This window comes from Anneissia japonica, unplaced genomic scaffold (assembly GCF_011630105.1).
Source record: "Anneissia japonica isolate Jap-2015-1 unplaced genomic scaffold, ASM1163010v1 scaffold6997_len847652_cov182, whole genome shotgun sequence".
Taxonomy (NCBI): domain Eukaryota; kingdom Metazoa; phylum Echinodermata; class Crinoidea; order Comatulida; family Comatulidae; genus Anneissia; species Anneissia japonica.
The window spans coordinates 685,949-697,074 of record NW_022730884.1 but is presented as its reverse complement, the minus strand read 5'-3'; the positions used below and the strand labels follow the sequence as shown (position 1 = coordinate 697,074).

General features: G+C 34.9%; 1 protein-coding gene across 1 annotated transcript in view; it reads right to left on the bottom strand.

Annotated features, from left to right (window-relative positions):
- LOC117115175 (sodium-dependent phosphate transport protein 2B-like) overlaps window positions 1-10,902 on the bottom strand; it is a 14,442-nt gene extending 3,540 nt beyond the window's left edge. Inside the window, exons 1-5 of the mRNA XM_033258882.1 lie at window positions 10,104-10,902; window positions 7,757-7,934; window positions 2,512-2,784; window positions 1,551-1,861; window positions 319-550 (exon numbers count right to left, since the gene is read on the bottom strand). Of these exons, the coding sequence (XP_033114773.1) occupies window positions 319-550; window positions 1,551-1,861; window positions 2,512-2,784; window positions 7,757-7,934; window positions 10,104-10,145 (1,036 nt within the window). The 5' untranslated portion in view covers window positions 10,146-10,902. The remainder of the gene's footprint in view (window positions 1-318; window positions 551-1,550; window positions 1,862-2,511; window positions 2,785-7,756; window positions 7,935-10,103) is intronic.
- Between the last annotated feature and the right edge of the window lie 224 nt (window positions 10,903-11,126).

Sequence of the window (11,126 nt, the reverse complement as noted above, 5' to 3'; positions counted from 1 at the left end):
AAGACAGTGCAAATTATTTCTGTGACAGTCTTTTGAAGTGTGTAAAGCTCCATTTTATCCCATACATAGTCAAAATATTGGGGGAGATGATTCAATGGACCATCCCCCCTTGTCAAATATTGGGGGGGATATATCCCCTCTACCCCACCCCCCCCCGGGATCTACGCCTATGTTACATTGGATGTGACTAACAGCCTATGAAATTCCTTTAAGCTGTTTTGCAATAAAGGATCCTTTCAGACAAATTGAGGAGGAATACCCAAGAAACGCTGCCATCCGCCGCCAAAAAACTAATGACATAATAAACCTACAACTTACATTTTTCAACTCCAACCTTTTCATACTCCGTCTCAGACCGTGTAATGTTCACCTCATACGTCGAGTCGACCAGGGTCCCATTCGCGTCATAGCGTGTCTCTGTAAATGACGCTGGTTCTGTTAAGTTGCTGATAACAGCAACTTCAGCTTTCTTGCACCAGACCTTCAACAGCGACGAATGGTCAGCGTCAACTTGACCTGTAGATATCTTGCTGATGACCTTGGTATCGACCTATGAACGTAAAAGTTGAGAATGTTAGTATAAGCTATTTGACTTGGTCTGGTCTACTATTATAACATATTGAATTTAAAGTTCGATCCATGTTGAAAGTATTGCCCTGATGTTTTATACAAGAACAGCAACCATCATAAATCCCATAATAGCATCATAAATACCATTAGTGTCACTTACGATGCTGGAAATTCAGGAAAGTTCAATCTTGTATAGAGCTTTACAAATGTTCTGTTTAAGTCTTCAGTTGACTGTGTGTCAGAAAAGGCCTTATTTTGATGAAATGCTTCACATTATGTAATTGTTAGTACACCACAAAACAGCCAATATACACGATCACCTGCACTGAATGTCCACCAACATACACTTGATTGACAGTGTTATCGACATATGGTATAAAACATCTACGTTTTACAATTACTAAGGTATGACACCGTACAAAATTACAAGGGTCGGAGGGCACACGAAACATGCAACACAGCACAGAAAACACCGTATGAATAAAACAGAAAAATAAGAATCCTTTGAAATTCGCCAAGTTACAATATAAGAAACTTTACACAACATCTTAGCTACAGCAATATTTTAGTTTTTATAAATGGGCCTCTACATTAGATACTGAGGGTCACTCAATTAAACATTGTTGAAATAAACTTAAATAAACAAATCTGCTGTCGTGTGGCAGCCTACCCAGAGTGGTCACAAGACTAGCAGACTAGTTAGGATTTACCAGTTCGCTGAAAAAAAGATGTAGTGATGACAGCGAAAGTCTGGCTAACAATTATTGAATAAAAAAACTACCTACTTTGAAAATACAAACTATTTTGGTTTTTTTTTTTATTAACACTATTATAATTATCATAATCATAAATATCATCAGTTAACACAATCATATAAAAACATTAGCTCGGCCTAGTGATAAATTAGATGGAAAAAAAAACACAACTTTAAAAGAAATTAAAAATCCAAACTGGATTATTAAATCATGTTACCTACGAACCTGCACGATCTTCTTCGTAAACGGTTTCGTTAAAACCTTCAGAAGTTCGATTTTAGCGTTCTCATGGGTATGGATGTTGAAGGATTTTACGATTAAGTTCGTTAAGCGGTAAAGATATCCAGTGATGACCTCTAGAGGGAGTAAGATCGATACAGCAAGCCAGTTGAACATGTCATGCACAGTGGCTCCGCCAAAGGCACGCCGGAATTCGTTTCGGTCACCCGATTGCGCAAGTGAGACAATTGTGTTAGTTACGGAAGTTCCGATATTAGCTCCCATGATGATAAAGATGGCTGGTTGTACCTGTAGCACTGAAATTAAAGTAAAGAATATGAACGTGTAATTGAGTGAATTATTTGAAACACATACACACTTCAAGATCCATCTCGTTAATAATGAACTTTTCGAGACGAAGTCAGTGTAACCCTATAGATGGATTCCATTGTCCGCGGCAGTCTTCAGTTCTCTACACTATCTCCAGTAGCCTCCTACGAACGGACCCAAATGAATTGCCAGTAACAATTACCTCCAATTCTTTAGAAATATCTTCACAAAAACCGCGATATACGTATAATTCGATATAATGGAGTCTTTAACAACATAATTAATAAATTATGTTCTATAAATTGAAAACCATTAACAAATATGATAAACATTATTTCAAATTCTAATTATCTAAAACAATGTTTCAATTGTATTTTTTAATGACAATATAATGATATCTGCTTAGTAACTTTTGTATGTAAATTAGATTTTGTACAGCTCACTGATTCTTTGTAACTCACGAGTTGACTAATTAGGAGCCGATGATTTGAATAATGAGTATTATTCTTATCATTTTTACAAAACTTTATTAAAAATCAGATAAGCCGTAGACTTCTATTCTTTGGCTAAACACATTTAAAATCTTGAGCATTTTGATCACAAGAAGTTGCTATTTTTCACTTGTAGGCCTACTTACATCCAGCAGCCACCATGGATACAGTTATTGATGTGGAGGTTGAGGAGCTCTGTACGAGTACAGTGACAAGAATTCCCAACATAAGTCCGCAGACTGGATTGTTGAGGAGCTCGTTGTGCGACAAAGCTTCGCCGGCAGCTTTCCCGCCCAGTAGTCTGAAGGCAGAACTCATGATATCCAATGAACAGATAAAGAAGTAGAGTAAAGTGACAATCATTATCGGCTTTAGAATCCACAGAATCACTCGCTTCACCTTGCCCTTCGTATCCAACTCTGAATATAAAATTTAAGACCACTTGTTCAGAATTGTATGCAGGGATATTTTGGCGAAATATTTTCATTCTAAAGGCCTGTCCAGACTATCAAATTATATTCGACAAAAACATGTAACATGCCTAATCATATGGTAATGATGACATCACATCATGACCATATTTATGCACATATATAGGAATACAACAGGTTTTTGTCAGAACATTATTTTGATAAGACAGCTTTAAAAAGTCTTTAAAAAACATAAACACAAAACAAACACCTAAAACAAGCAAAACAGCAATAATGCATTGGAAATTTGAAACAATTCAATTACATTCTCTCCAAAGGAAGACTTTATATAGTAAAGACCAACGGCCCTATAACATAAACAATGTGCCAAGTGAACGGGTCGTGTTTTAAACGCACAAATAATAAAATTTGATAATTATTTCACCGTACTGGAATTTTTAGACTTAAATAGCGTAGCAAAAAAGAACAGATTTGGAACATAGTTTGGAATAAAACGATTTTTTTTCTTGATTAATAAAAACAAAATGAAACGAATCCACGTCACCTCTATTGCACACTCTACTTACAGGTTCCAAGCGTGGTATATATTTTCCTTTTTGTACCTTGAGATCTAAAATAGCAAGTCTTGATAAGGATAATAGTCAATACTTAATAATGCAAATGATTCTTGTTGGTGGAGAGAATTTCTTCCCAGCTCCCTTCTAACTGCAAGGCCCTTTGTAATTGTTTTTGGAATTGGAAGAACATAGCTACAGAATTTTAGATGGGCCCTTTCTAGTATTTTACTCTCTTTCGTCCCCTCCCTCATATTACATCCATATAAATAGGACGTATCTTGGAATCAGATATTTTAGAAAGGTCTTTGATAGTAAGATGAACACATTTTTCAAGATTTTTTGAAGTCCAAACATCGCCTTATTTGCCTGAGATTAAGCTGTGCGTTGTTGGGCTTTCAGCCAATTGCCACTACTACTGCTATGAGAAACATAATTTTCCCCCTAAAATTTTACTTTGCCCCTCGTTTGCCATCCCCATCTGTGCATTTTAAGGCTTCAGTTATTCCAAATGATGATCTTCCACGTGCATTTAACTGCATATACATGGATTTTCGTAAATTATATAGATTTTCTGAGATACCAAACATTTTTAGTTTTAGTAAAAGTGTACCATGACATATCTGATCGAACGCTTACTGAAAATCTACAAACGCAACGTAAACCTCTCCCTTTTACGAAAAAGATATTTATTCACCAATTCGATTTTGAAAACATTATCTAGTGTCCTGTACCCTTTACGGAACCCACATTGTTCTTGATATAAAAAGCATACCCACTCGGTATTTGCCCAAAACTTGAGTCTGTTTAATACAATTTTTGAGAAAATTTTATTTATGACTATAGAGTATAGGAATACCGCAATAATTTAGGATGATTTCTGACACGCATCTTAATTAATATAGGAACAAACAGTCCTGGATCAAGGCTCATTCAAGCGGAAATAAACCAGTACGCTAGGATCAAATTGAATAATTTGATTAGGAGAATAGTTGATTTACAGAAGGGACAACATCCATACCAGTGGCTTTTCCATTTTTATGATTACGTTTCAATACCGTATCGACTTCATCATGTGAGATCGCGCTATCAAGATATTCATTCCATATATCATTCCAATTATTAGTTCAAATGGTATAATTCTAATTCGAATTGACTTTCAACCTCTTTAAGTTCATCACATTTAACCTCAAAAAGTTTATTGAAATATTGGAAGCAGTTGTTTGGGGTGATCTTCACTCCTTTAATTTTTGACCAGAAGCCTGTGTTATCATTTTGAAGGAGGGAACTTACTAAATCTCCTATTTTGCGATGTGTAAAATCCCTTTTCCCTTTTTCTTTTCTTTAATTTGCTTTTTATAATTACATTTTAAAAAATTGTAATCAGCCAAGGAATATAAGGAATGAATGTTTGAGTTTACGTATTTTTTTCTGTACAGTATTTTTCATACGTGTGCAAGCGTTGTCAAACCACAAATTTACACTTCACGTCTTATTGGCATTAACGGCCGACGCATGATTTCCAACATCCTTGAAAATTTTAACAATAATAGATACAGCATTTTTAATTTATGAAAAATTTAGGGCTTGTTAGAACTCTATTTTGAATGTATTGATATGTGAATTATTCCGCTTATTTATAAATAAGTTTAATTTCTCAAAAATCCTAAAAGTCACGGTATTAACTGTACAATGATAATATTATCAGAACCTGCATGGTATATGCATGAGTATTTTTGGCAAGGCTTTCCAACCAGAACGGAAAGAAAACGAAATTGGAAGATGGGCAGCTGACTCAGCACGCGTAGAAATATCTACGAATACTGAAGCTTTATAGAGAGCATAGACTACTACGCTTTTGCCCTGGCGACCTGCAAAAGTGAAAAAAAGGTTCTAGTTGGATTAATTCTTCCATTAATAAGTTTTAAACCAGTAGTGCAACAAAACTGTAAGAGATCACGACCAAATACATTTACAATCTTGTCATTGCTTGTTCTTTTCGGGAGCATGGTGCATCTTCATTATATACTTTACTATCCCAGTCAGCTGGGCATTCATTGACAGTATACAATCATTTTCGGTACCCTTCCTCGAACTAAAGCCACCAACCAAAATAAAGTTATAACGTGGATGCTCACTTGAGTATTTACAATATTAATTTTCAAGTAGGCCTATATCAAGCGTTTCTTCGTCTTTTGCACAAGGTGTGTCTAAAAGTGTCCTAACACAATGCCTAGAACCATATGGTTATCACTCTAGTTATCATCTAATGGATCACTTTTTAACCATAATAGGCCTATTTTCCGAATCACTTATCATTGCTGTGGCAGTAAACAATAACGAAATTCCACCCGCGGGACGACCCGCCACAACTCAATTTTTTAATGGAGTTTTCTGTCTGTTCGTGATGGTCATATAATGACATAATAATAATTTCCAAATTTATTGAAAATGTTTCTTTGAGCATTTATATAAAAGATTCAGATCAACACCTTTCGGTAACGGATACAATGGATAAAACTCTTACGTATTGCGTACATATACGTAAAATAAAACAAAACATTAACAAATAACTTGTAGGTTTATCAGTGGTGGCGGAAGCAGGGGGGGGGGGGCAAGGGAATTTGCCACCCCGTCGGACAGCTAGGCCTGGACCCTATGTCGTCAACTAGGTCGTCGGATCATAAAGAAAAATAATAATAATTTGCCTATTCAATAACGTTATTTTGGTTGCTACTCCCTAATATTGTGGTCTAAAAGCACAATTTTGACCATACTAAGCCATACAAACTCTCCCTGTGAGCCCTACTGGGAATATCGTATTCCGGGTCGTCGGACCGAGACTTTAATCGGCGATTGGTTCGGACCCCTTTTCAGCAAATTTTTGGCTTATTAGTGTAAATGGGCCTACGTTAGATTCAGGTTTACATTATTTTCAATAACGTAGGCCGCCATTTAAGTAAATACTAACTGTCATTGTTATCATTATTCGTTACAAATTTAAATTTGTTGCAAATGTTGATTCACACCTTGATGTGGTCAAGTATGGAGGGCAAACGGTGTCATAACCCCATGCATAATATGTTGGTCTTCTTTAATTATTCATAGCAACAGAATTGTTGATAGGATATTATTAGTTGACATTAGTTCTATGGTAAACCGTTGGTGATTTACAATGGAAAATCGGAAATGATCAACAGATATTTCACATGGCCTCCTGTAAGAAGCAGAGGAAAATTGGCAAAACTAAAGCCCTGTCCAGACTATAGATTTTTTGTGACAAAAACATGTGACAAAGCTAAATATGGTCATGACGACATAATAACATTGATAATCTGACCAGAGAATAATTGAGTGTTCAGCCAATAAATACAGTCGTTATTGAAGTTAGTTCTTGGATCTGAGCTGTAGAAAGATCCAGTTGTCGTACTGATACAATCTAAATACAATGTTTTTTTATATTCTATCGATTATATTTATTATAATTATTTTGTTAATGGAAATGTATAACCTTTCCCAATTTGGTCATAATAATATTTAGACTTAGAGTCAGTGGCGTATAACATTCTAACGCGCATTTTAATAAATGTTCTTTAATTAACACTAAGAATTACAAATTAAGAATCATGCGAAACGGGAAGATTACGAGAAACGTACTCAAAACAACATTTTCGGATTATTATAAGCAGGGGGGTTATTTCCTTGCAATTTTATATTGACTTCCAGTTAAACTAATTACAACTGATTTGTCTTGGATGTTTGACAAGTTCATAATATAATTACAAATACAGTCTATTTTAATAGTGTCTGACTCATTTATTCGTTCATACAATGCTTTATTTAATTCAAATATGTATACTAGCTAGAGATTTGGCAATGGTGTCTCGACGTAGTTATGTGGTGGCGTCAGAGTGAATACAATGTTTATGAGGCAGGATGAAAAGAGAAAACTCTGGGGAAAGTTAATTTGACGCAACGCGTCAGTCAAAGATCGTCCTCAAATGGACGAATGTTTAGGTGGTTCGTATGACTCCCCTTAGACACAAACACTGGTTGAATGATGAAGTACCAAGCTTGTAATTTAATTATACAGAAGTAAAAGTGTGAAATTAAATGTGTATGTGCATTTTCAATTCAAATGCTAAAAATAACAACAGACATTTAATGTTTGAAATAAAATATAATTGATAACAATTTGCTCAAATTTATTCTTGGTAAATGAATTACATGGAACTCCCTCATTGCACCTGAAGCGCCACCACTAGCATTGTCAATGCATGCTAGAATTATCGAATGGCACACTCTTGCTCATCAAAAGTTTGCATACAAGTTGTCAAACAGAACTACGTTCTGCCTACGACATACATATCCATATTCGGCAATTTTACTGTATTTGTTATGCTTACCTGACCACGGTATAGATGTATTTGCAATTTCTGCTACTGTCCAAGGGTCCACATAGGATTCCTCAGCCACAGCGGTGTCTGTCTCTTGCTCCAGCTTTTCACCGCCGTTAAGCTGTTCCATCGGGACGACAACTGATTTAGAGTGACCATTTTTCATAGGTGTTCCTCCATTTTTGACCTATGAAATATAAGGGACTCAATTAAATAGGGACATGTAATGTGAACTGAGAATTCCTTAGAGAGTAACTCTCTCTTATTCCATTGTGATTGAGAATAATAATAGCCTAACTGGAATCAAACACTTAATTTTGTAATCAATGGTAAATTTCGGTATATCAGAAACACATTAATGCTTAATACTAATACTAATATTAATTCTAATGCGGTAAAAATATTACTAAGATACCACACTTCTTAATTTTTCTGTTATCTTTCCATTATTTGGTAATGGAAACTTTTTGACAGGTTTTATAGATTTCACAGAAAAGTCTTCTTTAACTCTTCGATTGAGTCATAAAGGAAGCCAAATTTGTAGCTACAATATCCTCTGTATCCTCCATGGGTGAATGGATATAAGTAGTAACAAAGGCCTGCCTCTCACATTCTTGGCAAACTCTACAATTAATTAAGCAAATTAAACCAACAGGGACTAGTTTTTCTTCGTCACCGCCAACAGGAAACACATTTAAAGGCGATGCGTTTCTGCAAACGTTGGCATGAACTAGAATTTCATCTTTCTACTGCTCATAGTCGGCTATATCAATAAATCTAAGTAGCCGCTGTTTCCGCTGAGCTAAATATTTTAAAACCTATGTACAGTATATTGTTCCTGTTAACTGACAATACCTCAATCAATAATTCTGTTGCATTTTGCAAATAAATTGCAAAAATTGACTAGTCCCTTCCCTGTCATCACTATTCAACCATTGAGTGATACTCCAGCTGTTTTTCTTTTTTTATTAATTATACTATCAAGATCAAGATCATACTTATGTCTATGGTAATTATTTAAATTAAACGGAGTAGCTCTTCATTTCAGAAAACAAACGTGTGTGTGTGTGTTGGGGGGGGGGGGGGGGGTGTGTGTGTGTTGGTGTGTGTGTGTGTGTGTGTGTGTGTGTTCAAAATCTGGAAAACTGAACAGCCATTATGATAATTCTTCAAGATTTAATTCGAACTGAGCGCTCTTGCCATTGTTCCAACTTCGTCCAACTCTTTTTGCAACTTTAAGTCACAGCTTAAGACCATGCATTTGTTTTCCGGTGGCTTTTCACATGCATTGCGCCTTTGATCTTGTTTAAAATTGGCGTCATATAAATTCGAGATATTATTATTATTATTGTTGTTGTTGGTGGTTGGTTTTTGGGGGGGTGTGTGGGGGGGGGGGGATGGCGGGGTGCGTGCGTGTGTGTGTGAGTTTGATGAAATCTGAAAAAAACTCAAATAAAGTCTTAAATTGTTCATTTAAAAGATCAGTTATCAACGACAAATATAGTAAGAGACAAAACAATTGATATTATGCTAATTTACCGTACATAATCTTTAGTACCATCTAATTTAAGGGTCTATGCGAGAAACAATATTTATGGGTATTGTATTGTTAATAAACAAGGACAATATTTTCTCCTTTTTCATTTAGCATCTTACGTGACAAGATATTTCATCTCCTATTATAATCCTGTTAATGATTATATTCGTATTTGTGTATGTACATATTCCAACCATAACTATATTGTAATTATTATTTACCATTAATTAAAATAAATGTTAATGAATTGAATTAATCTTTATTTTAAAATGATAATATACAAAGTAACCAATTAAGAAAGGTCTATTAACTATTTTTTATGTTCAATGCTCTTAGTCCGACACAGACATTAACTCTATTTATCATTTTATAACCATCCGTAATTTTATAGCTAATAAAGCGATTACAAAATCAATTACCGGTAAAGCATAATGAAAATTATTGCTGACTCTGATCACTGTCTCTTATACACATCTAGATGTGTATAAGAGACAGGTCATCACCCTTAAGAGATTTAATGTAGTGATATTTTCTTTTTCTTGTGGAGTGGAATGTTTCTTTGTTTGTTTTTGGTGGGATGGGAGGGGGTGGGGATCGTGAGAAAAAGTCCTGTGGACCCAGGAATTGAACCTCAGACCCTGGAATTGGATGGGAAGCATCGTAAACACTAAGATACATAATCTGACCAATGTACAATAGGCTTGCGTTTACTGTACACTTTCAAACCGCTATTACCGAAGAGAGCTTAAAATCAGGTTTACAGTCCTTATAAAACACAGTATTATCTACGGCAACAAACAATTTAGCAAAATATCTTACCAGATTTTGTTCATCCTCCGATTTCGGTCGATGGACTGGCATCTTGAAATTACAAATTTAAAACCAAAGAAAGTGATGTAAAAAAAAGTAGAAAACGACAGATTGTGAAAATGGTACTCTGCCTGCAGAGGTGATGTCTATAGTCTATTATGCGTCCCTGCCAAATAAGCAATATCAGTCTCTAACAAAATTAAACTTAACGGAAGCATTTGTTAGAAGACTGTCACGTGACAACAACGACAATCTTCATACGTTTACACTCAAAAGTAAGTTCCAAGTAGAGGAAAATATATAAAATTTAAAGGTATTTTTACAAATCACTAGATATATTTGTAAGGATAGTGTTATTTAAAATATTTTTAGATTGCATTATATTTTACCAAAATTATATGAAAGAATTTAATAATATTTGATTAATTAATTAACAAAGTATCGTATCTAAGCACACATATATTTTTAACCCAGGAACACTGATTACTGGTATTATCCCTAAATAACATAACAATTACAAATATAATAATTGGTAAGAAATATTCTACATTAAACATGCTTAACAATTATATCCCAATTAACAGTATACTTCCTGTATGAATAAAGTGATCTTATTCATATTAATATACGGTAGATAATTATTAGTCTATAATGCGCTTTAGTCTCAATTTCGGCAGTCCTTGTCAGTCATGGATTTAGCCTTGGTCAGACTAGACCATCTACAATTCCTTTAAGTTATTCCTTTTTGGGCTTACTAATCAACTATTCCAAGTTCATGACTGATCGTCTGCGTTTGAGCGCGTATTATTCAATCTGACATGAGCAGTTTCCTCGCGCCGGAACTGGAGAAATTATAACTCTGAGTAAGCCATCTCTTGCTTTAAATCACATGTTTTGGATCACGTGTACAGTATTATCGTCTGATAAAATTTCTGGAGGGAACGATCATCTGAGCTCCTAAACACGTCCGTGTGTTCAAACACCATGCGATATATTGAAATTCTAAATCTGGGTACATCCATATGCATAAAG